At 55.4% G+C, this 24,978-nt stretch overlaps 9 protein-coding genes and 1 non-coding gene across 10 annotated transcripts; 5 read left to right on the forward strand and 5 right to left on the reverse strand.

The window, feature by feature from the left end:
* Window positions 1-432: 432 nt before the first annotated feature.
* Window positions 433-505, reverse strand: GUITHDRAFT_t91. Its single transcript has one exon. It is a non-coding gene; the product is annotated as a tRNA-Thr (tRNA).
* Window positions 506-1,025: 520 nt separating this feature from the next.
* Window positions 1,026-3,215, forward strand: GUITHDRAFT_143701 (hypothetical protein; the record flags this gene model as incomplete). The annotated part of the gene is made up of 1 exon (XM_005826011.1): window positions 1,026-3,215. One exon carries the CDS (start codon window positions 1,026-1,028, stop codon window positions 3,213-3,215), a length of 2,190 nt encoding a protein of 729 aa, XP_005826068.1.
* Window positions 3,216-4,423: 1,208 nt separating this feature from the next.
* On the reverse strand, window positions 4,424-5,567 carry GUITHDRAFT_76641 (hypothetical protein; the record flags this gene model as incomplete). Its single annotated transcript, XM_005826012.1, has 5 exons — window positions 4,424-4,556; window positions 4,680-4,867; window positions 4,913-5,050; window positions 5,103-5,211; window positions 5,269-5,567. The coding sequence occupies 5 exons, from the start codon at window positions 5,565-5,567 to the stop codon at window positions 4,424-4,426; spliced, it is 867 nt and encodes a 288-aa protein (XP_005826069.1).
* Window positions 5,568-5,790: 223 nt separating this feature from the next.
* GUITHDRAFT_143702 (hypothetical protein) lies at window positions 5,791-9,606 on the forward strand (the record flags this gene model as incomplete). Its single annotated transcript, XM_005826013.1, has 21 exons — window positions 5,791-5,910; window positions 6,007-6,180; window positions 6,234-6,323; window positions 6,368-6,528; window positions 6,604-6,856; window positions 6,910-6,963; window positions 7,017-7,065; window positions 7,113-7,167; window positions 7,362-7,446; window positions 7,607-7,643; window positions 7,694-7,749; window positions 8,024-8,081; window positions 8,133-8,203; window positions 8,272-8,319; window positions 8,376-8,453; window positions 8,592-8,636; window positions 8,684-8,799; window positions 8,843-8,948; window positions 9,314-9,355; window positions 9,404-9,454; window positions 9,574-9,606. The coding sequence occupies 21 exons, from the start codon at window positions 5,791-5,793 to the stop codon at window positions 9,604-9,606; spliced, it is 1,782 nt and encodes a 593-aa protein (XP_005826070.1).
* A 1,048-nt stretch (window positions 9,607-10,654) lies between these two features.
* GUITHDRAFT_76626 (hypothetical protein) lies at window positions 10,655-11,942 on the reverse strand (the record flags this gene model as incomplete). The annotated part of the gene is made up of 2 exons (XM_005826014.1): window positions 10,655-10,783; window positions 10,920-11,942. The coding sequence occupies 2 exons, from the start codon at window positions 11,940-11,942 to the stop codon at window positions 10,655-10,657; spliced, it is 1,152 nt and encodes a 383-aa protein (XP_005826071.1).
* An 869-nt stretch (window positions 11,943-12,811) lies between these two features.
* GUITHDRAFT_114750 (hypothetical protein) lies at window positions 12,812-13,858 on the forward strand (the record flags this gene model as incomplete). Its single annotated transcript, XM_005826015.1, has 1 exon — window positions 12,812-13,858. The coding sequence occupies one exon, from the start codon at window positions 12,812-12,814 to the stop codon at window positions 13,856-13,858; it is 1,047 nt and encodes a 348-aa protein (XP_005826072.1).
* A 122-nt stretch (window positions 13,859-13,980) lies between these two features.
* GUITHDRAFT_154508 (hypothetical protein) lies at window positions 13,981-14,646 on the reverse strand. Its single transcript, XM_005826016.1, has one exon. The coding sequence runs from the start codon at window positions 14,480-14,482 to the stop codon at window positions 14,069-14,071; it is 414 nt and encodes a 137-aa protein (XP_005826073.1). The 5' UTR covers window positions 14,483-14,646; the 3' UTR covers window positions 13,981-14,068.
* Window positions 14,647-16,955: 2,309 nt separating this feature from the next.
* On the forward strand, window positions 16,956-17,472 carry GUITHDRAFT_114752 (hypothetical protein; the record flags this gene model as incomplete). The annotated part of the gene is made up of 6 exons (XM_005826017.1): window positions 16,956-16,987; window positions 17,041-17,067; window positions 17,118-17,143; window positions 17,214-17,302; window positions 17,357-17,381; window positions 17,423-17,472. 6 exons carry the CDS (start codon window positions 16,956-16,958, stop codon window positions 17,470-17,472), a joined length of 249 nt encoding a protein of 82 aa, XP_005826074.1.
* Window positions 17,473-17,519: 47 nt separating this feature from the next.
* Window positions 17,520-18,788, reverse strand: GUITHDRAFT_89187 (putative THIM; the record flags this gene model as incomplete). The annotated part of the gene is made up of 8 exons (XM_005826018.1): window positions 17,520-17,604; window positions 17,667-17,702; window positions 17,747-17,800; window positions 17,849-17,936; window positions 17,990-18,039; window positions 18,102-18,299; window positions 18,347-18,624; window positions 18,674-18,788. The coding sequence occupies 8 exons, from the start codon at window positions 18,786-18,788 to the stop codon at window positions 17,578-17,580; spliced, it is 846 nt and encodes a 281-aa protein (XP_005826075.1). The 3' UTR covers window positions 17,520-17,577.
* Window positions 18,789-23,086: 4,298 nt separating this feature from the next.
* GUITHDRAFT_154510 (hypothetical protein) lies at window positions 23,087-24,952 on the forward strand. Its single transcript, XM_005826019.1, has 11 exons — window positions 23,087-23,144; window positions 23,191-23,247; window positions 23,494-23,542; window positions 23,667-23,715; window positions 23,841-23,900; window positions 23,944-24,058; window positions 24,112-24,159; window positions 24,329-24,402; window positions 24,559-24,614; window positions 24,769-24,829; window positions 24,877-24,952. Exons 6-11 carry the CDS (start codon window positions 23,969-23,971, stop codon window positions 24,905-24,907), a joined length of 360 nt encoding a protein of 119 aa, XP_005826076.1. The 5' UTR covers window positions 23,087-23,144; window positions 23,191-23,247; window positions 23,494-23,542; window positions 23,667-23,715; window positions 23,841-23,900; window positions 23,944-23,968; the 3' UTR covers window positions 24,908-24,952.
* The last annotated feature ends 26 nt before the right edge of the window (window positions 24,953-24,978 follow it).

Below are 24,978 nucleotides of genomic sequence, written 5' to 3' on the forward strand. Positions count from 1 at the left end.
CTCAGTCCACCAGGGACATCGTGGAAAAAGAATTGCACTGACTGTCAGGACCGGAGTCGTATACAAAAGAAAGGAAGAGATCAAAGATATGGACATGAGGATATGAAAGGAAAACGGTGAAGGTGCCGCGAGGCTCACTCGATCCACCCCTCTGCGCTCGGATTCCTCATGACCTCCTGAGGATATGCAGCGGCGCATGGCGTGCAGTATGGTATGCGGCTCTAGCGGACCCCAGTGAATCTCCGAGTGTCAGGGGAAAATCATATGGTAGGGTGGTGGTATGTTGTCTCCTTATACTGAGCTCACCTCGGCGAGACCCTTACGGCAGCAAGTTCTGCTTACTAGCTTCACCCCCTCACTCAAGGAGGCATTGAAACCTCCGGCACTCGCGGTCAAAAAGAATTCTCATGGTGGATTCTACAAAGAATCCATTGCCCACGACCAGAGTCGAACTGGCGACCTTTCGCTTACAAGGCGAACGCATTAACCACTTTGCTACGAGGGCGATGACAGCAGGAGTTCCTCAATATATATATCCAACGCAGACAATTTGCGAACACAGGGTTGTTTTCATGTTGAACATTTTAATTAGACCTCGTCGACCTACTCTCTGCTGGTGTGTCCGGAAAGATATCTCTCAAGCTCCATGCTCGCGTTGACCTGGACCACAGTCACTACTGATTACGCAAACCTCTCCACTTAGGGAAGATGTGTACGAGATGATGACAAGCAGGAGATGGAATGAAGAAGGAGAGGACAGGAGGGGAGGGGAGGGGAGAGCAGGGGAGGGGAGGAGAGGGGAGGACAGGAGAGGAGGGATGAAGGGATGAAGGGATGAAGGGATGAAGGGATGAAGGGATGAAGGGAGATGGATGGATGGATGGTGGGAGGAAGTTTGGGGAGTGAGTGAGTGAGTGAGTGAGTGAGTGAGTGAGTGAGTGAGTGAGTGAGTGAGGGGGAGAGGATTGAATTGGTCGGCAAAGTGAACATCTTGGACGCGCTGCTCACTTAGCTTTCTGCAGGAGATGGGGGCTGACGACGACTTCCAGTTGTTGTTGCTGGCGATCTCAGACGAGACTCTCCTCAAGAGTATGGACCTCTCTGTCGTCTCGAGCGCCAACTCCCTTCAGAAGGTGAAATTCCTCCCGGCAGTCAAGGAGCTCTCTGGTGTACTCCAGGAGGCAGGACTCCGCCCTTCGCTGGGGTTCAACGTGGGATCAGGAGAGCTCTCGTTCACGTGCCCTGTGTTCTGCGAGGATGTCGCGGAGAGGAGTAGGCTCAGCGTCCTGGTGCTGACCATGCTCGGGCTGATGCCGAATCAAAATGCTCTGGAGGAGGCCTTCCTGCAGCGGCAGCATGACGAGGCAGTGTCCTGCGTGCTGGGGGCCCGCAAGTCCTCCAACCTGGCGAATCTCTGCCTTGAGGTGTTTGCACACAAGACCAACGTCGGGATCTCCCAGAGGAAGGTCTGCGGGAGAAGCAGGACGATCAAGATCGTGGTGGGGAGTTACCAGGAGCTTTCAGTGGGGAAGGTGAGAAGGGTTTACTCCTACGCCCCCTGCTACTACGATCTGTCTGGATGGTCTGACAACGAGACGCATGCGAGGCTGAGGGAGGACACCTCCTGCTCCTTCGCTGAGATCCTGCTCAACGCTAAGACGAAGCTGATAGAGGAGATGATGGAGCACTTCTGGTTGACCATGGACAGCTTCCCCTACGTCAGCAGCTCCGAGCTGAGAGTCCAGCTGGGGGAGATCCTCTCCTCTTACCTCTCCTCTGGGATCTCTGACCAGAGCTCTGGCTTCTTGCCCTCCCAGCAGGAGGCGATGTCTCTCTTCCTCTGCGGCAGCGCCGGGACTGGCAAGTCGACGCTGGTCCAGGCGCTCTCCGTCTCCCTGCAGTCAACCCTCAACAAGTTCCTTGACCCTGAGAGGAAGGTGAGCATCGTTAAGGTGCCTCTCAACGGCCTCACCCCCGACAGCCTCCGGATGATCTTGTGCGTTCAAGGGATCTCCGACTGGAGCATCGAGCGCATGCTCGAGCAGGCGATCGCCAAGGGAGGGACCGCAGTGCTGCACCTCGAGGAGGTGCCGGAGGAGCCGAAGCTGCAGGAGGATCTCTACAAGTGCGTCAGCAGCATGCTTGAAGTCATGATCCGCCGGTATCCCAAGTTCGGAGGGAACTTGATCCATGCCTTCACCTCCAACTACCCCCCAGCTGACGCGATCCGAGCCATCTCCAAGGAGCTGGTCATCGTGGCCCCGTCGGGGAGGAAGCAGGAGGAGCACTGCCTGCGCATGCTGGAGCGAGGGCTGAGGAGGAGGAGCGGGATCCCGCACGTGTCGATGAAGTTGAGCTACGAGCTGCCAGCCATGCTCGACATGCGTCCACTCTTTCAGTGGTGGACGACCCTGACCTTCCACATCTCCAGCAGCGTCGAGAAGCTCTTAGCCGAGCTCGGGGGGAGCAAGCGAGCGGCTGGACTGGACGGGGACCTGTCGAGCGACAGCGAGGGGAAGGCAGTGGAGGTTCGACTGCTGGTTTACGTGGGAGACGGGGAGGAGGAGGATAGCCTCTCCGAGGCCCGAGCTGGAGAGGAGCTGGGGGTGAGCAAGGGGGTGCCTGATGCAGTGGTCGGCAGGACAGAGAGGAGGGAGGTCAAGTTCACAGTCAAGTCGTCCGATGGATTCTTCTTCCTGCACACGCAGGATGTGATAGTCGAGCACGCGGATCGGGAGTACAAGAACGCTGCGCTGATTGACATGTGCTCGTCGGGCTTCCTGAAGCCCTGCGTCATCGTCGTGAAGGGAGGTGGGAAGGGGAAGCAGCTTGACTTTGAGGCAGCTCTTCTCCAGCAGCTGCGCCAGCAGGCAGGGGACGGGGAGGACGTGGCACATACTAGTGTGGAGCTGAGAAAGGAGAGTGACAAGGAGCAGGTCAACGGGCATCAGTCGCAGATCAGGGGAGGGCTCTTCAAGTTCATCGACGACTGCAACAACCCCAACAGGAAGTCCAGCAGGATGTGCCTGGTGACGTGTCATGTCAATGAGGTGGGACAGTACATGCTGAGGGAGCTGCTGGAGACTAATGGGGAGTCGCGGACCCATCGCTATGCCATCCGCAAGGACCGCGTGATGTTCCTGCTACTGGTGGATGAAGAGTCTGCGCTGCAGGAGATGACTCTTTCTCGTGCACATGACATTGTCCAGCTCTAGAGTCGTGGAAGATTCTGCCTAGCTGCTTGTTTGACATCTTTTTGTGACTGGTCATGTCTTGTCCTTTCATGTTTGACAGCGGCTGCAACCGTAACTTCGACGTGACCTTAGCTGTGTCCTGTTGGGCCCGTTCGAAGCTTATGTGCTGACCTCGTTTTAACATTCTTGTAGAGTTACAAGTTACAATCTCAACCTTGCACCAAGAATCGAAGTAAAAGTCGACACCCTGCCCGTCTACTTCGCCAGCATCTTCTCGCTGATCTCGTGGATAGAGTCGATGAAGGTCGCAACCTGCACGCACAACCCATCACTCCTCCTCCCACCCATCGTCACCTCCACCAGCTCCTCACCAGCTCGGGGTCTTCCTTCCCCGTCAGCCCCTCTCCCAAGTTGGCGATCAAGGCCCCGGCTCCCAGCTCCTCCAGCAGCTTCCTAGCTGCCTCCCTCACCTGCTCTCACGTCAACTGCCGTTGCGGGAGAGTAGGAGCTCTCACCTCTTCCTTGGTTGATGCCCCACGAGCAAGGAGCTTCACGTCGAGGTTCCCCTGCAGAGCAGCAGGAGCTCGAGCGAGATTGGGGGGAGTGTTCTTGTCTTGCTCTTCAAGTCAGAGAGGGAGGAGGTGAGGGGGAAGGGAGCAGAGAAAGAGGAAGGAGGGTGCACCTGCTGCGAGCTTGAGGGCAGTTCGCGTCTCCTCCCTCGGGCAAGCTGTGTCCATCGTGACCACATCGTATCCTACTTGCTGCATGCCAAAAGTAAGTAACAGGACTGATCATGGTCGTCCTGCCCTCCTCCCTCCCGCCCTTGCCCCTGCCCCTGCCCTGCCCCTGCCCCTGCCCCTGCCCCTGCCCTGCCCCTGCCCTTCCCACCTGCAGATCGACGAGGGAGTAGGTAGCTCCACGCGGGAAGACAAGAAGAGGGACGTTCTGCCAGCACATGAGCAAGGGGCAAGTCGACAGCTCTCCCTCACAGGATGGCGAGCACGCAGCTCCTTGGCGATCTTCTCCATGCAGGGCATCGCGTACTTGTAGAAACTATCCCTGCTAATGAAGTCGCCCATGGCCTCGAACACCTGATAGACAAATCATCTCTTCCCTTCCCATCCCTTTCCTCTCCTCCTCCTCCTCCTCCTCCTCCACACTTCCTCCTCTTCTTCCTCCTCCTCCACGTTATCTCACACCTGCAGCATGTCTGCTCCAGCCTCCACCTATCAGCCGTCGAACGTCAGCTTCTCCTTCCACTCGACGCCTCCTCTTTTGACCTGAGCAGACATGTAGTCGATGACGGTGCTCGTCAAGATGTCAAGCAACTTCTGAGACTCAACAGGGTGTTCCTTCAGCCACCTTCATACCTCCCGTCACTCTCAATCCAGACCCCTATCTCCTTCTTCCACTTTTCCCCTCCCTCCCTCCCCTCCTCCCTCCGTCTCTTCCCCGTCCCCCTGCTCCTCTCCCTCCTCCACCTACCTCTCTCCGTTCTCTTGGTTCTTCTTGGAACTTCCACCGACCATGTAGTACATCAACGTCCACGGGGCGGCGCTGAACCCAATCAGAGGAACTTTGCCGTCGAGCTCCTTCTTGATCAGTTTGACAGCGTCGATGACGTGCGACAGTTTGTCTTTCACATCGATGGACGCAGGAATCCTGGTGGACACCTGCTGGGCGGTGAGGTCCGAAGGAGGGAGGGACGGGTATTTCACCTCTGAGGGAGAGGCGAGAGGATGAGGGACAGTGATACCCTTTCCTCCTGGCATCTCCACCTTGATGCCCAGTGCCTCGGCAACAACGAGGATGTCTGAGAACAGAATGGCAGCGTCCAGGTTGTATCGTCGGATGGGCTGAGGGCAGGGGGTGTGAGCAGCGTCAAGCGTGCGATGATAGTCGCCTGACCTGCATGGTACACTCGGCGACATGCTTGGGATCGTCCAGGAGCTGCAGGAAGTTGCACCCTGTCTCCTTCTTGTACGCCTCGTACTCCGGTAGATGCCTACCTGCCTGCCTGTAATCAAAACCCGTCACAAACGACGGGAGGGGAGAAGAAGGGAGGATGAGAGACCTGAAGAGCCAGACTGGCGTCTTCTCAGCCTTCTCCCCTCGAGCCACTCGAACCATGAGGTCGTTTCTCAGCTTCGCCGGCGCATGCTGGGCCGCGCTCAGACTCAAGGCTCCCCGACCGACCGACCGAGCACGGCACGCCCTCGAGGAGAGAGGGAGCCCAGTGAGGGAGGAGGAGGAGGAGAAGGTAGAGAGACCGGATACGAAGTTCGCTCCTCCTGCTCTCGTCATCGCGTACCCTTGGACCTCCGCCGCCATCGCCAGCGCTACCGCTATCACGGCCCCCACCGCCATGACCATCCTGACAGTCCACCTCCCCCCGCAGACCCATGGGGTACAAATGGAAGCGACGGAGGGGTGGGTAGACCCATCGTGTGGTCCTGCACCTCTGGGTGGGGTGGTGATGGTTGAAGGGGTACTTTCGCCTTGGAAAAGAAGGGTTATTAAGGAGTATCCCCGTCCTGGTCGGAAACCTGCGGGGTCTGGTGAATGGGTGGGGTGGGGTGGTTTTAGAGGTGGAAGAATGCAGGCAGACTCGCGGCATGTGTTTGTGCTGCGGATGGCGGGAGCGGCGGTGGACGAGAAGGACGAGAGCTCGACGACTACACATCACATCTTAAAGTTCCATCAGATGGATGTGAAGGTCCGATCTTTCCCTCCTCCTCCTCCTCCTCCTCTCCCTTCTCGTCCTCTTCCTCGTTCTCTTTAATTTTCGTACCCGGATCTTTCTGGCCCTCAGCGCCAATGCTCTTCCTTGCGCGATGAGGATGCTGAGATGTGCTGGTTTGATCAGAGCTTGGAGAGCTCGCATGGTCAAGCCTGGCTGTTCAGGAGAGATCCAGTGCAGGAACTTGCGGACGACAAGAAGAAGAAGAAGAGTTTCATATCGGAGATGCTGTTTGAAAACCGAGTGGTACTTGATTCCTGAACTTTCAACTGGTCATGGCTGATGGATGAAAATTACAGAGAAGAGAATGGAAACGAAACTGGATGATCGCAGACAGTGAGGACAAGGATTTCGAACATGCTTTCGAGGCGAGGCAGGAGGCGGATAAGGTGATTTGGGCTGGTTCGACAATTAGACGCTCATCTCTCCGCAGCGATCTTCTCTCAACCAAATCATCAACGCACAACTCAACTGCGTTGAGGTGAAGCCGACCAAGGAGTGGTCAACACCAGACAACATTCGCGTGTACTGTCGACAATGGCAGTGGTCGCATGACTGTAATGACCTGCCTGACAGGAAGGACCTGAACGAGAGGTTCCGAAGGCTCTACTTGTAGCTCAGACGTTCTATGGCGGCACATGTTTGGTCTGATTGTTGCTGTTTGCACAGACAATGCAAGACTTTGCTCATCGGACCGGGCACCGACGTGATGTCGAAGAAAGTTCTTTACAGGAAGAAGAACGAGGATGGCAAGGGCTCGGACGGCTTCGAGTCATTGGAAGTCATGGTCCGTGTGCCCACAAGTAGAGTCCTTGCTGTCTGCGATGTTGCCTGTGCTAATCTCAACCTGCGATGGTCAGAGCACTTGAAGGTTCTGGACCAGTTGAAGAAGGATGAAGACGACCTAATCAGGATCCTCAAGGTCGGAGAACCTCCTTGCAGTCAGCCAGTGCGCCTCACCTCAACATCTTGCAGGATGAGATGAAGAATGGCTTCGTGGAGGTGCATGGCAACACCTGCTCGTACAAGGTGGGGCTGCGCCGGGGTTGGAAGAGTTTGCGAGAGGTGACTTGCACTGTCAGATCGAAGAGGAGGGGAAGAAGCAGTACTGTTACTTCTGGCTCGAGGGAGGTGAAGAAAGTGAGGGAAGGAGGCTGGGAAAGTCAGAAGTTCCGCAGGAGAGACGGTCGATGGGACGAAGGAGCTCCTTGTCAGGCCGGTGAACGGAGACTGGTGAGAGTGCTGCACGTCGTTACGAAGTTCTTGGCGAGGAGAAGGAAACCGAGGAGGAAGAGAGTAGGAGGAACAAGTTGGTGAAAGAAGAACGAGAGTAGGAGGAAGAGAGGGGAGGAGGAAGAGAGGGGAGGGAGGAAGAGACGGGAGGGGAAGGAGGAAGAGGTGGGAAGGAGGGAGTGAAGTCAGTGCAGGTGGAACGTGAGAAAGGACGCGACAAGGAGAGGAGTCAAGGTGGACTCCACAGAAACCAAAGAGACGAACTCTCGCGGAAACAAGGTTGACCCCTCCTTTCCTCTGCTTCACCAGTGGACCCCTGGTTACCCCAGGAAACTGTGGAATCTCTCTTCAAGACAGGCAACGCATTGAGGGATCGACTGATGATCAAGGAACCCAGAGGGTCGTCCGGCCGTTGGGGATGTTTGACGTGTTGGAGCAGACGGAGATGGCGAAGGAGGTTCAAGGCTTCAGACAAGGTGAGGGAGGATGTGGTTGCTTCTGTCTACTCCTCCTCACATCTGACCAGATCACGGCAACAACAAGAAGACCATCAAGCGCGAGCCTGGTTATGGCAGTGAAGACGTGAGTCGTTTCCTCTCTCTCTTGGGATCCCGCCGGCCCGGCCCGGCCCTCCGGCCTTCAACTCAGTCTCTTCGTAGGCTCTTAGGCAGCAGTGGCGAGAAGAAAGTCACGAGGCCGACGATGACATGGACTGCCAGTGAGACTTTGACAAGCAGCCTGTCAAACTTGACACCCTGACCGGCAGACAATGTGGAGACATCGATGACGACGACTATGACATGGCGATGGCGGCAGCAGGCGAGCAGCTGAGATACAGCCGAGCTTTCACTGACAGATGCTGACAGGAGACGATCTCTCGTTGAACCCCGAGTATCATCTCAAGCCCGACCCCGGTCAGCTGAGTTTGCGGTGATTTCTCAGCTGAAATGTTGACTCTGGGGCAGATGAGGATGTACTGGATGAGCTTGTGAAGCAGCTCAGCGACGAGTCGGAGGAAGAGGAGGAGAACGAGTTGGTACGAGGGAGGAGGGAGGAGGAGGACGAGGAGGAGGTGGCTCGACTTGATGACCTTGCCCTTGACAGGATGACACTGGGAAGAGGATGGATGGCTTGCTGAAGGGAAAGAAAATGGTCAGAGATGAAACGAGCAGCCGCTAAACTCTGCGATGCTTGACAGGACATGACAGGACGCGGAGCCGGAAGAAACGAAGGCGGAGAGCAACAAGGCAGACTCTACGCCTCCTCCAAAACCAACCAAGCAGAAGGTGATGTCTTCCTCCTCCTGCTTGTACTCGTGCACCCTAACCTGCTCGTGCTCCTCTTGGCCCTCCTACCCCTTACAACTTATTCTCAATCCTCTTCTTCACCGATCTTCCTGACTTTGTTTCCTTCTCTCTCAACAGGCGAACGAGGGAGTGATAAAGATCAAGAAGGAGGCTGATGCTAACGTGAGCTCTCCTCCTCTCTTGTCCTCCTCCGACCCGCCCCCCTGCAGAAAGACAAGGAGAAGGCCCCGGAGAAGACGGGCTTGACCCTCAAGATCCGCCAGGACCTCGGCAAGCGCGCTGCTTCCTCCGCTCCCGACTCGGACGCGGCTGCCGGAGCCAAAAGGTCAGTCGCCTCCTCGTCTTGCCTGCAGCTCACCGCTCCTCAGGCCGAAGGTCGCCGCCGCCGCTGCCTCATCTGCTCCTGCAGCAGCTCCTGCAGCAGCAGCTGCTGCTGCAGGTGGAGGAGGGGCGTTCAAGTACACAGAGGATCAGGTAAGAGCTACGAAGGTACTCATTGTTGCTGACGTCACTGACCCCTTTCCCCTTGTCAGATCCGAGAGACGATCGACAAGGATACGACCATGACGACTAAGAAACTTGTGGCCTCCTCTCCCTGCTTCTTCTTCTCGCTGCTCAGCTCTCCCCCACCTGATTTGCTCTCTCCCTCTCCCTCTCCCTCTCCCTCTCCCTCTCCCTCTCCCTCTCCCTCTCCCTCTCCCTCTCCCTCTCCCTCTCCCTCTCCCTCTCCCTCTCCCTCTCCCTGTCCTCTCTTTGTCCTCTCCCTCTCCCTCTCTGCTCACACTCGTCCCCCCCCCTCCCCTTCTTCTAACCTCCTCCCTCATGTTTTTCTCTCTCAGATCGCGGTATACGATGTCAAGGGCATGTCAAGAGAGGATCAGGTCCCAGCTGAATTTTCCCTTTCACCCCAGCTGACATCCAAGCTGCAGCAACGCTTCATGAACATTGTGAAGAAAGTTTGTCTCAAGACGCAGAAAGTGGTGAGTATGAGAGATGGAGGAAGAGGGGAGGAGGGGAGGAAGGAATTGTGAGATTTGAGGTCGAGGAGTATGGTTGAATGTCGTGTTTGAGTCGGAGGACAAAGAAAGGAGAGCAACAGGATGTGGGAAAGGGAAGCGGGGCGGGAGACTGAGGGGACAGGTGGAATGAAGAATGGAGGAAGAGAGAAGAGGAGATGAGAGAAGAGTGAAGGAGGAGAGTAGAGGAGGAGAGTGAAGCGAGGATGAGAGCAGGGCCGGCTCGCTACTTGCTAAAGTTGGCGCAGGTGGAGGACGGGCCTTACAAGGGCCAGCAGATCATTCGAACCAAACAAAAGTAGGCGAGGAGGAGGAGAGGAGAGGGAGGAGGAGGAGAGGAGAGGGAGGAGGAGGAGAGGGTGGTGGTGGCAGAACACGAGCGGTTGCTAGATGATGGCGGGTCATCAGTGCATACAACAAGTTTCTTTCCTTGTTAGATATGTTACTTAAAACTTCTACTTGAACTAACAACCTTTCCCTCCACCTTTCCTCTCCTCGTCCTCCCCTCCTCTCCAACTCCTGTCGCCATACCTTCTCACCTTCCTCCAGCTCCTCCCCGTCCAGCCGTCCCTCAACTCGTTCCTCCTCTTCTCCCTCCCCACCTTCATCTCGATCTCCACGCATGCCATCGTTCATCTTCAAGCATCAGTTCAAGTTCGCCGCTGTGCAGCAGTGCCAGCGTCTCGTCGCACCTGCCGACATGTCAGCTAGCATCTCCTCCTGCACCCACCCACCCGCCGATGAATCTTCCTTTCACAAACACTTGCGGGCTTGTTCGATGCCCTGAGACAAATCATCATCGTACAATTCCTCCTCCTCCTCCTCCTCCTCCTCCTCCTCCTCCTCCTCCTCCGCCGCCGCCGCCGCCGCCGCCGCCGCCGCCGCTTCCCAACCCCCAAAATCTCTCTCCTCCTCCTCCTCCTCCTCCCATCCCCCAAAATCTCTCTCCTCCTCCTCCTCCTCCTCCTTCTCTGCCTTCCTCCTCAATCACTACCAGAAATCTTGACCTTCCCCTCTCTACTTCTCTGCCTGCCACGCCCCTCGTACACTCGCCCCTCCTCATCTGCACCACCTGTTGTTTGCGCGATAACCACCTGCATTCTCAGACCGTCCTCCACCTAACGGCCATCAACGTTAACATCATCAACATCAACATCAACAACGTCAACACCATCTGCTCTCCTCCTTGCTCCAACTCACCTCGTCGCACTCTATGCACTTGAAGGGAATGTTTGCCATCTTCAGCGCCCGTTTCAGCTTGATACAGAAGCTGCAGTAGGACTTGCTGAAAATCTGGAGGAGGACGAGGAGGAGGAGCCAGGAGGGCGAGGAGGAGGAAAAGGAGGAGACGAAGGAGGAAGATGGCGAGAGGGAGGAAGAGGAGGAGGAGTCAGCAGCTCGACTACCAGCACACCGGCAGCATGCTCACCATGAGCGCGTCCTCCCTCGACGAGGATCCGCCCAGGTGGCGGTCCAGCTGGCGACAGATCTCCTCCCTGTCCATCTCACTGTGCAAGTGGCCGAAGCGCGAGACGACCTCGTCCCAGTCGTCTCCGTTGAGGAACTTGCACATATGATCGTTACAGATCTGGCGCAGCTTCGGCTCCTGGTCGGACTCGTTGGAGATCCATGCAAGGAAGTCCACCTCCGACGCTAGCTGCTCCACAGCTAGCGGGACCCTCCGCAGAGAGTCAAGGATGTCCTTCTCAGGCACGACCCTCCCCGTCAGCCTCCCCCTCAGCTTCGCCCTCTCCAGCACCGAGCCCATGGAGGCATACACGTACAGGATGGCGATGCGGTACTCAGGGTGTCTCTTCTTGATATCGTTGAACACTCTCGTGTACCACTCCGCATCCCTCAGGCTCCCGTCCACCCAGATGTGCTTCCTTTGCCGCAGCGCTGCCTCCTGTGCAATCTCCACACACAGCCCGCACTCCTTGTGCGTTAGCCGCCCCGCCATGCTCGGGTCACGCTCGATGTACCCCTGCCATTCCGGCAGGCGCTCCCGGAAGGAGTCCGGATCTATCTGGACGATGTCGGGGAGCGGGAACAGCCCCTGCTCCGACATCCAGTGAATCGTCCTACTCTTACCAGCTCCCATCGCCCCTGCCGTGTAGACTATCCAGGGGTGCTGCCGGTTGGGCGTGCCCCCTCCTATCACGTCGTGGATCAAAATGTCCTGCAGCAGCTGCCTGGACTCCACGTAGTTCCCGTGCCATTCAAAGTCCCGCGTGCTCCGGATGTCGCTGAAGGGGCCCCAGACCTCGTGGCTATCCAGGTGATAGTTGCTGCAGGTGGGAAGAGAGAAGTTGTAGGAGGGAGGCACTTGAAAGTGGAAAGGAGTCAGCTTCTCCCTTGACTTCCAGATGCTGAAGAACTTGCAGTGCCAGTGAGGATCGGCCAGCGAGCCATGGCCGCAGTGGGGCCCCTGGTGAACGGTAGGACCTGCCATGGGGTTTGCGCGGGAGTTTCTAAGGAGGACCAAGTTGATGGCGCAGAGGTTCAACAACCTCTTCGCTGAAACGCGAATCTGAGAGGAGAGCAGTCAGGACGATGCACAGAATGGAGCGATTGCGCAGAATGGAGCGATTGCATGAATCTCTAAGGAAGGAGCAAGAGTGGGAAGGGAGAACAATGACATCGGCGTTGGACATGGAGGTGGAGGCAGAGATGGCATTTGAGGGATTCCTGGAGGAAACTAGAGGGGCATTGAAGAAAGAGGGTCAAGAGAAATGAAGCTGCATGAAGAAGGTGTAGATTTGGCGGAATCTTCAGACTCAAGAGACTAACTCTAGGAAAAGTTTTGAAGAGCAGGCACACCTGCATCTGACTTAGGTTCATCTCCTTTCTTCCTAACTCTCCTCCATACTTCTACGCTTCTCTCCTCTCATCACATCTGATCGCCTCTGAATCTCCCATTCTCCTGTCACCTCCCTCCCTCTCCCGTCCTCTCCCCTCCCCTCCCCTCCCGTCCTCTTCCCTCTCCTCTCCCAGCGCCATATTCTTCGTTCTTCATTATTGCTGGTCATTGTTCTGTCCAAGTGAGGGTGGGGGTATGCAATGGAGGGGTGCGATCCTGAAAAGCAACAATAGGGGGTGATCTAACGCATTCATGTGAGGGAAAAGGGGTGGGTTAAGAATATATATTGAAGGGGTAATGCATCTTATGGAGGGGTCCAACATAATTATCAAGGGGTGGATGAATACGACGTGAGGTGGGGGGTTACCGCCTAAAAGGTTTTTGGAGTAATAAAGTAATAGAAAAGTGGGTGGTGACATGTGGGAGTTGGGTGGGGTAGGGTGGTGGTGGAGCAAGGCAGCATGGTGGTGAGCGCGTATGAGGAGGAGAGGATGGCGAGGATGGCGGAGAATAAGAAGATCATGATGAGCTTGGGGATAGAGGACAACATGATCCCTCTCGATCCTCTCCAGAGCAGGAGGAGGGAGAAGAAGAGTTCGTCTGTGGCTGAAGGAGGAGGACATTGCGATCTCTCAGGCGAGTCTACGACCGAGGCGGGGAACAAGAGGCTGCCCGCGAAGAAGAAGTTGAAGCGAGAGGAAGACTGGGATATGGAGCCTCTAAGACGTTCTACAAGGCTCAGGACCCGAGGGGAACTTGTGAGCCTGCCTGATGACTGGAAGGAAGGGACCTTCAGGGGTGACGTCAGCGATGATGAACTGGCAACAGATCACAAGAGACAGAGGTCAACGGGCAAGAGAGCTGTCTACGTGAAAAGAGAGAACGGAGGCGATGAACATGATGACGACGTGAAGGAGGTGACGCCGTCGATCGTTGAGGACAGGAAACCTGCCTCCTCGGACTCTTCGAGGAATCTCCATGCTGACCTTCACTTGCTAGAGCCCGTGGTCGGCCGGAGAGTTCCGGGGGGACATGTGAAGGCTGGAGTGATGGAATTCGTGAGCCCGAAATGTCGACCCAAGTTCAGCAAGTATGTAGGAGTGCAAGAATGGAAGAACGCCATCTTCCTGATGATGAACATCGCCTACGGGAACAGCTATGCAAACACCTTCATCGACATGGACAGCAGGATGCAAGTCACTTACTACCTGAGTGAGAAGACCAAGCCTGAAGCTCCGATCATCCCGAAACTCGTCAAGTTCTCCAAGTACAACGGTGAAGCCGACAAGGGGCAGCCCTTCTCTGTACATCTCTTCTGCCGGCCCGCCCCGGAGTCAGTGAAGCTTGCCAATCTCGACAACTCGGACTATGTTTATTGCGGGCGACTGAAGTTCCTGAAGAATGACGTGAGCAGATGCCCCATAGAGTTCTTGTTTGAGCTTGTAGACTATGCTGCCCTCAAGAAGAGTCCAGATTTCCAAGCACTTCTTGATTTGCTCAAGGAATAGCGAGCGAGTTGAAAGATGGAGAGTGCGAGGACAGAGTGGAGCACAACGAGGAGCAGGCGACCGTGCACAACTTTCACTGACCCGGCATCGGAATCTCCCGTCAAGCCCTCACGCAAATCTTTGACGGAAGCAATGGTTCACTCTTCGTATTCCTGAGAGCAGCTCTCGACGTCGAAGCACCTGGAAAGAGGGGTCAGCTGTCTGTGCCTGTCAGGCTCCCTTGCAAACCTCTTGGTTCCCGCTTTCCCGCTCGCCTTCGAGGAGCTTGCAGCCTGTGAAGTGTTGGAAGGAAGAAAACAGAACCAGGGGAGGAGACACAACATCCCATGGAGAAGAAAGAGGGCATGGACTGACCTCCTTGGCAGCAGCCAGGCGTTTCTTAGCGAACTCAACCTCAGCTGCCAGCCTCCTCTTGATCGCCATGTCCTCGAGCATCTCTTTCTCTCTTCCTCCCTTCGATTTCTTCGCTTCTTCGCTCCCCGCTGCCGATCTCTGGCCCTGTGTGCTCCTGCACTGCTGGGTTGACTTCGCAAGCTGCTCGACGTCTTTCTGCAGTTTCTCGTTCACTTTTGCCAGAAGCTTGTTGGCCTTGATAAGGTCTTCATTTTCCGCTCGGAGTGCCATGGCCTGCAGATTTCAATCAATCGATGAGGGTTCAGAGTCTTGTACCCATCCACCTGCTGTTCGGCCTTACGGCTCTTTGGCGGCTCATCATCCTGATACTGATGTATCGCTGCGCTGTGAGATCAGAACCAAAATATCTTCGAGTAAACTACTCCACAGACCTGAACAAGTGAACCACATTGCAAGGACATATCGCGTTCCCTCAGTCACTTTCCTAACTCTGTGTAAGTTCTCGGGACCGGAAGTGAAGAGGAGGAGCCTCCCAGCCCGCGGCTCTACGACTCGATTGACATCATCGTCGATGAACTCGAACTCGCCTCCCTCAAAGTCCTCGTGGCAGTCGTTGAGGTACAGGAGTGCTGAGTAGTCGTAAGTCGGGATGTTGGCCTTGTCCACATGAGCATTCCAGTAGATGTGATTCGGATCCATCTCCCAGTCATCCTTCGGCACCTCACCCTTGAGCCTCGTCAGCAGAGCGCCGCTGTTGTAGAGGAAGTCGAGATCGAACTCCTGCATGACCTGGAGCCGAATCTTGTTGATGAGGTAGTCGAACAGAGTCTTTCCCTTCACGCCAAGGCGCTCCGCACTGGGGCCATGCACAGGAGCCAAGCTGGTGGATCCTCCCCGGTGGAAGAGGTTCTTCATCGCGACTTCCGTGGCGTCAAGGAGCAGCTTGCATTCTCGGGTGGTGGCAAAATCATCCCGCACTATCCGACGGCAGGACGACGCAGAAACAGGTGTACACTTGTCGATGATTCCATAGGCTTTGGAGTAGAAGTCAATGTCGCAGTCTACCAGGAACTCCATGTTCTCAGCTCGGTCCTGCGCTCTCAGCAAGTAAACGTCCTCCTTCCCCTCTCGATCCGCCGCTCGGATCCTCTGCCGCTGAGCCTCCTGGAAGATCGCCTGAGTTTTGAGGCTCTCGCGATCAGTCGACTCTTTTTTGTATTGGTGGGGGTTCATGTTTGCCGCCTTGGTACGTCTCTTGCGGTTCATCGCAGCCTCCTCACCCAAAAGGGTTGCTGAAGTTCTTCTCCTGTCCTCATTGGCCCGTGCTTGCCGTGCCAAAATTCTCTCCAAGAGCTGGTCGTCGTCGTCGTAGACTCTCTCCTTGGCAAAGGAGACAAACATGACGAGAAGGAGAGATATAGTGAAGAGGTGCCTTCTGGAAGCATGATGTATGCACATGGAAAACGCCATCTGTGACAAGAAGTGAAATGCTGTAACACGTGGAGGATGCAGTGGCTCTCAGTGCTCTTGATGTCCTAGCTCCTCCTAGCTCCTCCTCTTCGTCTCTTCAGAGCTGTCTAGTTTCGCCTCTTTCCCTTGCGACTCGTCGCTACCGAACCTTCACAAGCACGGTCGCATGCGACTGGTGAGCGAAGGAATGAGGGGGATGATATATTACGCGGCTAGACCCCGGGCCGGGAAGTTCGGAAGTTCGGACTCGGAAGTGACTGCCGGCGGCACGCCCGGCCCGGGCTCGGCCATGCTCGGCCATGACTCAGTAGCGATGCACTAGTCTGGAAGACAGCAGTTGGCAGGATTGGGGGACTGTTTGGTTCTCGTTGTCTTATCTCTTCTCGCCCGGTGAGTGGGCAAGCGTATCAAATGGCCCGGGCCCCGGCCTGCTGCCGGGCGGACTCCAGGAGCACGGCACAAACCGAAAAAAAAGCCTCAGAATTGACTAGCCGGGTCAAGTTTTCCCAGTCCATGCAAAATAGATCCATGCAAAGGAAAGGCATGATTGCTTGTTCGCTGGTGCTTTTGAGCATGGCACTATATGGTGAGGCGGGAAGGGGAAGAGAATGCAGGAAGGCAGGAGAGCAGGAGGAGAAGCTCGCAGCCCACTCGATCTCGACCCGGATCTCGTCAAACAGGGTAGTGACTGATCAAACTTGTTCCCTGAGCATTATCAGATAAACCCCCTGATGAGAACTATCTTCCTTAGTTCATCTGTGCCCTGGCAACCTTCCTTCCTCCCGAGGACTCCTCATCGTGCGAGGTCAGTGAAGTGAATCCCTTCCCGTTCGCGCCTCAGTCTCGTGCTCTCGTTCCTCAGTGGAGGGAGTGGACGAGGATATTCGGAGCAACGAGGTGCGGCGTCCTGGGGTACACACACGGCATCGGTATGCGACCGGCGTCGTTGCATGCATGACAACGCGATGTCTCTGATGTCTCTGTGCACGCTGCTCAAGCTCGGATGCCGTTCAAGGGATGGAGCATGGAAGTGCTAAACGCCTACCAGCGGTCGAACTCCTGTCCTGATTTTGTCTCTGCCTACTCACATTGCTTGCGTTTAGTTGGAGCCCTCGATCCACCCTGCCGGACTCCGTATCAGACGCAGACTCCGACAGTTTCCTGTATAGACAGCATCCTGAATGCGTCGACGGTACCCGACGGTCGCAAGGGTGTCATATCGCACTGAAAGTGGTTGCAGCGGACGGGGGGCCCTTGAGAGGGTTTTGTCGACATGCAGGGCAAGTTCAAGTTGCAGCTCTATCGGTGAGGAGGGACGAGTGATGCCTGCAGGGCAGACTGACCTTTGAGCCCTTCAGACGCGAGAAGGAAACGAGACTCTCAAGGTGCTAGAAGGGGTCTGGAACTATTCGATCCCATTCCTCTTTAGAATCAGGAAGGAGCCGTTATCGACCACATTCGGTGAATGTGCTGCTCTGTCTCTTATCCTTGCTCACTGCCTCTTGTTGCTTGCTCCTTGTTGATCGAGCAGAAGTCTTCGACAACGTTGGTCAGTCTCTGCTCGCAAGCACCCGTTTGAGTCAAAGGGAGTGTAATCATTGGAACATGGGGAGGAACCTGGTAATGGACCTGAATAGGATGGAATGAGGCCTTGCACTCACGACTGGCAATCAGGGAGCTCTGCAGATGTCAAGAGAGTGTAAGAACAGCAGCTATAGTGTCTGCATTTCCCCCTTACAGGTAAGGGATATTCAAGTGTCATCGGTATCAATCGACCTGATATTGCTTGACAACCAGCAAAAGGATCTTGACAGATGCGACGAGTATTTCATCACTTAAACATGTTTCCCTTTACTCCTTGCAAAAGCAATCTTCTTGTATCATAGCAGTACTGTTTAAAGTTCATGAACTTCAAATTTTGCCTGAGGCTATGTAATCAGTTTTTGACCTCTGCAAACAGAGAGAGGTATATTCTTAATCTTACCCGATCGGCGAGTGCTGCAGAGCTAAGGTTGTACAACTGCAACAAGTCAGCAGCTCTCCCTTCTGCTCAAGTCGGCCTACATTGTCGATCAAATGCACCCTATGGGTACCTGGACCCTTCACCTCCACCATTTCCTGTCATCAAGATCTTAGGGCAGCATCTGCGTCAGCAGAGTTTCCTACCGCCGTCATATCTGAAGCGATGCAGAAGTGCAAGAAGGCAGCTGTGACCGCGTCCAGGGCCGAGTTGCAAACTGCACAGTAGGCAGCGCTGCAAACTTGATGGTCAACAGACAATATCAGCACGCTCAGCTGGCCTCTGACCATAGCGTGCTCAGAGAGCAGCCAGCTGCTGTGATCTTGGTCAAGATCTCCTGACAGCCGAACGTCACTGCGCGGACCGCAGCTGTGGCAGCGGCCCTGCTGCCTCCCTTACCTGGCCGTTGCGTATCAGCACCTTGGTAGACCCGTCTGTGATGATGTCGACAGCTCCGGATATGGCAATCACGCACTTGAAGCGCTTCGCCAGGGCTATCCCCGCAGGAAGGGCCTCCTCCGACCCCGCGGTGCTGTCAACTCCCTTCCCGCCCCCAGCGCTGCCCCCACCCACTACTTCCACCTTGCAAGCGTTCGCCTGCAGGCAAGTCGTCAGGCATACCAAGAGCACCAAGCCTGAGTCACCAGAGCCATGATCTCGGAGGCGTTGCCACGGACGACCGTAGGCCGCCGTTCCATGAGCATGGCACACTGCTCGTTGCGATGTGCTGTTGCCCCACAGCCAACAGGATCAAGGACCCAGGGCTTCCCGCAGTCATGGGCGGTGGACGCTGCGAGCTCCATCGCCTTGATCCAGTGCGGCGTCAGCGCAGTGCCCACGTTTATCGAGAGAGCGGAAGAGATCTTGGTAAACCCCTCAGCTTCTTCTACAGCATTGACCATGGCAGGAGATGCCCCAGCCGCTGAGCAACGGGGGGTAAGGAGAAGTGCAATGGCAAGAGGGCAAGTCACCGAGCAAGACGTTAGCGGAGAAGTCCATGGCGACGTAGTTCTGGATGCACATAACGAGGGGGTTTTGCTCCCGTAGGGAATTGATCAGCTCAGCAGGCTGGTGCAGCAACGGCATGATGGATTTAGCTGCAAGCCGATTCAGAGGTGGGATGTGACCCGAGGATCTTTAGTCTCCTCCCTCACTGATACCGAAATGCTGTCTGCTGCCTACCGTCAGTTTGTGCTTCACGCTGCTAGGAAAATTTCTACCACCCTGGACATACACACTGTCCCTGATGCTGTCGTTGCACCCAATATCGCTGTTGTTGGTTGTTGTTGTTGTTGTTGCTGCTGCTGCTGCGTACTACTCATTCGCTCTGCTCTCCTACCTCTCCTCCTCCCGATCTCTCTCAGCTGTGCTCTCCCTCCCGTGCCTCGATCACCATTACAGTCCTCAGTATGCCCTCATCCCTCCCGCCAACCCCACCACAACCCCACCCCACCCCCTCTTCTAAATACACTTCACAGATGACACCCCTGGTTTTCAATCTGCATTGGTGGAGGCTACCCCGTATGGCAGAGATTTTTGGGAGTAATCAATGAGGGTAGGTAGTCTGATGGGGTCCGGTACCCTACCCCCAGACATAATCCGTACCGAGTCATGAAAAACTCCGATGCCATGTTTCCAATATGCGCAATTGAGGGGGTAGTGGTACTTTACGTTTCCTTGGATGGTGGGTACTTAAGTATACAAAGGAGGGGTCCCTCATGAAAGCTACAGGTATTTTCAAAACCTTGGGATTTTGGATCATCATTGAAATAATCCAATGATTTTCGCCTTACCGAAAAAGCTATTTGTTCTTTATCAAAAACCTTCACCCCCCCCCTTTACCGTTCAAAGTACCACCAATAGATGTCATTGTTAGGTCATAATTTATTTAATATAATTATCGAAGGGGGTACTAAATTCCCACGCCCTGTGCGCCCGTCCTTCCCACATGTCCCTGGACCGTACCCACAAGCTCGATACGCATTACCCACCCCTTGCTTTCCTGTCCAGAAGGGGTGAGTACCCTACCCTACATTTTAACCCCTGTCAAATGGAATTAGAACCCGTTTATTGAGTACCCCTACCATGACTCTATATCAACCCCTACCCCTTCGTCACCTGCAAGCATTGCGATCGGGGAATGCCGCTGGTGATGCGAAAGCCGCGGGGAGGGGCAGGGAGAGAGGAGGAGGACGAGGAGAGCTGGAAGAAGAGGAGAAAGAGCCAGCTCTACATATCTGATGAAATCATGAGGAAGCACTTCAATGATGTTGGCTCAGAAGACGGGCTGAACACCAGGGAAGTCCTGATGCTTGCGGACAAGCTATGGGCGACTTTCATGTCAGGATATCCTGCGTTCAGCTACGAGATCAGGAAAGAGATGGTCAAGGAAGTGATCAGCCTCTCCGAGAAGTCAGAGGACAAGCTGATCAGTTATGAGGTGTTCGCCGAGTTCTTCAGAAATCGCAGGCAAGCCTATCGCGCCTTGCATTTCGATCTTCATCATATCATTACTTGCATGAGTTCCCCTCAATCTCCTGCCATATCTTGCGATGTACTGTCCTTCTTGTATCAAATCTCTTCTTCATATGTGGATGCTTGCGGTTTCACCTCCACCTTCCTCCTCCCGTGAGACTGCTCATGTTACGTCCCTTACTTCCCTCCCCAGCCGCCAGTACTGGATTGAGTGCAACGAGCGGATCGACCAGGCAAGGCCATCATCGCCCGCAGCCAAGCAGCTCATGATGGGCGCGTCTCCTGGCCGTGCCCGGGAGTTGACAGGAGGAGTTGGACTGGAACTTGTGCAAGAGGAGTCGACGGGTTACATCCTTATCAACTCAATGTCGCCTTGCGTGCCGCAGAGCACCAAGGTATCGTTTCCCTGGGTCTTGTTGTGTTTCTTGGCGGTTATACGACATCCTTCATGACTTTTAGTTGTGTTTCGCGTTGTGATGATATGTACTGTAATCTCGTTCACCCTGTTCGTTATTTCTGTACGATTTCATCCCAGTTTTGTCCTCGCCACACCATACTGTCTGCAAACAAGATGTAGGGCTGAAATAATGTCTTGCAGAATCTAGTGCATCAAGGAGATCGCATCTTGTTCGTGGACGGGGTCGACGTGGCGACTGAATCGCTCTCTCGCATCAAGTCCCGCTTCCTAGGGGAGGTTGGCACAAAGGTTCGAAGGAATGGCTGAAGGCAACAGCAATCTCGTGACGCGTTCCTGCCGTAGGTTACCCTTATCATCGCCTCGTCCAAGACCGACAAGCAATCTCGTGAAGTACTGCTGGAGAGAGTCTCGCTCGCGACCCTCTGCAGGCCCGTGGAGTCCCCGGCCGACATGAAGCTCGGTTACTCCCCCATTGCACAGTCGAGTGCCAACGGCTACTCGTCGGCTATGTCCTCGAGGAGTGCCGGAGGAGCTGAGAACGGAGAAGTTCGCCAGCAGTTGTTCCCTGATCTGTTCACAGCGCCAGGAGATTTCTGCACGAAGATCGGAGGGCTTCTTGAATCCTCTCACGCATCCAGCCAGAGGGAACAGGAATCTGCATCCGTGCCCGGGAAAGTGAGCTCCACAAGTCGGAGAGGTCAGCAACAACTTGCGGCCGAGCAAGGAGCAGGAGAGCAGGCAACTCGTGGGGCAGAAGCTGAAGATGTGGGGAGTGCGGAGACGAACCATAGCGACGTGAAGAGCAAGAAGGGAGGCGTCAGGCTTGCTCACAAGACGCCGTTGTTAGAAGCGACATCAGCGATCGAGAAGCTGGGCGACATGATCTCCAAGTCGATATCAGAGCAAGACAAGAAGGAGCAGCAGGATGTGCGAGACGCGCAGGCTGCCAACAGCTCGCACGAGCTTGAGAGGAGGCCGTTGGTGCACGAAATTAGGACGAGCCAGGACGGGCGGCTCCCTGCGCACCTGTACTCGGAGAATCCCAACGCCATCGACCCGGTCAAGTCTGCCTCAGGAGTTTTCCTCTCTGTTGGCGACTTCCTGATGAAGAAGACCCCAGAGAAGGAGAAACCGGCGAAACCTCTCCAACCCCCTCCATCTCAGAGAGATGCCGAGACTCCTGAAAAGACCTCCTCTGTGGCGATGGGCAAAGACCTGACCAACACGCTCATGCTCGTCCTGGACCCCTCGCTCCATGCTCGGTCAAGCCAGGTCCCTTGGCTCCCCGAATGATTCTTCAAGTTGAGTTGTTGCAGAATGTCAAGAAGGACGGGGAGCTGACGCAGAGAGATAGCGTTCCTTCAGAAGCCGGGGTCAGTGAGGAAGAGGGAGGGAGGGAGTTGGGGAGGGAGGGAGGGAGGGAGGGACAAGATGCTGAAAAGTGGGGCGAGTAAAGGAATCGACTAATAGAGGATGACGTTTCTTGTCTTGTGCAGGTTGGGTTGATCCTGAAGAACATGGGGAAGGGATGCGCCGTGCAGCGCCTGCTGAATGGTGGGGCTGCTGCAAGATCCGGGGATGTGCAGATAGGAGACAGAATGTCGGTGGGAGAGGAAGCGATTACTGGTCCCTTACTTGCTACTTAACAGTGTGGCGGTAGACGGAGAGAACGTGGAGGATTTGGGGGGGAAAGAAGTCTCGTGGAAGCTGTGGGGGAAGACCGGGACAACGGTGATGGGAGAAGGAAGGGTGAGGGGAGGATGACGATGGCGCAGGTCAATGTTTCCATCCAGCGCGACAAGGCATGGTGGAGCGTGATGGTAATTCGATGACATGAGGAGGGAGGGGTGAGGGAAGGAGCAAGCAGAGATTCTAGTGTGGATGGAAATACGATGACAGCGCAGGGGCAGAAATGACTTTTTATTTTGCAGCCTGTCCGCTTCAATGTTGTCCTCAAGCGATTGTACCACGAGAACGAAGTCAAACCGTCGGACACAGAGCTGGACGAGGAGGAGGTTGCGGCGATCCGGAGGGAGGCACTCAAGATGGATTCAAGGCTGGTGGAGGCCACTCCGACCAAGATCGTCAGGAACATGTTCGCGCAAGCAGATCGTGCGCCAGCTGCGCGAAAGGAGGAGGAGATGCGGCAGACTGAGAGCAGAGGTTTCTTTCCTCTCCTCCCTTCCGCTGGTGCAAGTTTGAGAGAAGCAGCAGGGAACTCGACGCCCCCCGAGAACGCGCGGGGAAGGCCAGCCAACGTCCCCACGACGACTCCTCCTGCCTTGTCTTTCAACTCGAGGGAGTCGACTCCGACCAGCGCTCGGTCAGCCTCGTCCTCGTCCTCCCTTCCATTATCCTGCTCCTTCTCTTGCTCTTGCTCCTCTATTCTCTAGAAGGCCTCGTCGTGCTCGAGCTCGTTCTCATCCTTATCCTCGTCCTCCTCGTCCAATGCTGCGACCTTGCGAGCCTGACAGGGTTGTAGGAGGGCTGGTGTTGGATTGGCCCTTGGGAATCCTTCGGATGACCCGGACGAGGTTGTCGTGGTCGCGGTAGTCTTCCTCCTCCTGAGAAAGTCCGACCATAACGAGCTTGCAGATTCATCCTCAGTCACCTGCTGCTGAGTGTGGTTTGATCTCCCCCGGAGACAAGCTGGTAGGAGGAGGAGGGGGCTCGCGATGATGATGGAGATGACGACGATGATGACGAGGAAGAAATTGATGATGGAGATGATGATGGAGATGATGATGATGGGGATGATGATGATGATGATGATGATGACGACGACGACGACGACGACGATAATGATGATGATGATGATGATGATGATGATGATGATGACGACGACGACGACGATGATGGTGTGAGCGGAGGATCAATGGAGCTGACACCTCAACGTAGATCGCAGTTGGAGGAACCCAATGCTTGCATTTAGACTTCGACGTGATCGGTATTGACTTTCCTTTCCTCCTCCTTCACAATCCTCGTACTCTCGGCACCTCTAGCACGGTCTCCTGGCTTTCGCTCTACCACTGCCCGCCTTGTTTCTCCTCCGACCTCTGATCTGTGAGCAGGGAGTTTAATCAGCGGCGAACCTGAAAGTCTCGTCAGCCTCACTCTATGGTCCTCTTCATATCCTCTCTCCTCCCCATCCCCCTCCTCCTTCTCCTTCCCCGTCTTGCTCTGCCCTCTCGACTGTTCGTCCCTCCCTCCCTTGCTGGGTTTGCCTCCCCCTGACATTCCGCAAGCAACGACAAGGCTGGATCGTACTCTGTGAGCTTGAAGCGACGGATCTTGAGGGAGCAAACGTAGGGCATGTAGAGTAGAGAAGAGGAAATGATGGTATTTCAGGCCGAGACTGGAGGCAGCGGGGAAGATGGGAGGTGTCAAGGAGGCGGAGACGAGCGACAGATCTCTCAATGGGAAGGAGGAGGAGGAAGCAGAAAGAAAAAAGCCTCCCTCGCAGGTAATTCTCTTGAGAGAGGAGAGAAGAGGAGAGGAGTGTGAAAGGCCATGCAGGGGGGGATCGGGTTAGCGATCGCACTAACCTCCGACAACAAGATCGTGGTGAGTTTTCCTCTTCGTTCCAACGCTCTCTCCCCTCTCTTCTTTTTTAGTTTCTCCTCCTCTGAGTCTTTTCGCCTACCATCTTCACCTCTTCGTGACTTGCCGATTCCTGGCCTGCTATCATTCTCCCGACCCTTCTCCTCCTCCTCCTCCCTCACCTTGTAGTCAGGTTGCAGACGTCAAGCCCGATTCCTCGGCAGGACGAGCAGACCCGCCGATCAAAGTCGGAGACGAGATCTTGAAGTGAGGGAGCGGAGAGAGGAGGGGAGACGAGGAGGCGAGGAGAGGAAGAGTGGGGGAGGAGGAGGAGGAGAGGAAAAGGAGGAGGGGGAGGAGTGAGGGGAGGAGGGGATGACAGCAGGGGCATGGAAGGAGCAGGGGAGCTGACGCAGAGTGCAGGATCGGAGGGGTTGATATTGGGACGTCATTGAGTCTTGTCTACCGACTGATTGCAGGTGAGGAAAGTCAAGGAGAAGTAAGGAGCGAGGGAGCGAGGGAAAGGAGAGAGGGAGGGAGGGAGAGGGAGAGGGAGAGAGAGAAAGAGGGAGAGGAGGAGGAGTGGGGTGTTGGTCGCTATGAGTTGTTCGAAGTCTGATTCTTCTGCTTCAGACAAGGAGGACAGCTTCGTGACCTTCAACAACAGGAGAGCTTCCGATGGCTCCTTGTACAAGTATCGCTCCTCCTGCCTCCCCCTTCCCGGCACTGACGATCATGCAGGGTCAAGGTTTTCTCATGGAAGAGGAAGTGAGTTTTTCCTGCCTGTCTCCTCTGACCGGTAAAACACACCTTCACCAACTTCTCTGCCTCCTTCGGTGTGAG

The sequence above is a fragment of the Guillardia theta genome (genome assembly GCF_000315625.1).
Source record: "Guillardia theta CCMP2712 unplaced genomic scaffold GUITHscaffold_78, whole genome shotgun sequence".
Lineage (NCBI taxonomy): Eukaryota > Cryptophyceae > Pyrenomonadales > Geminigeraceae > Guillardia > Guillardia theta.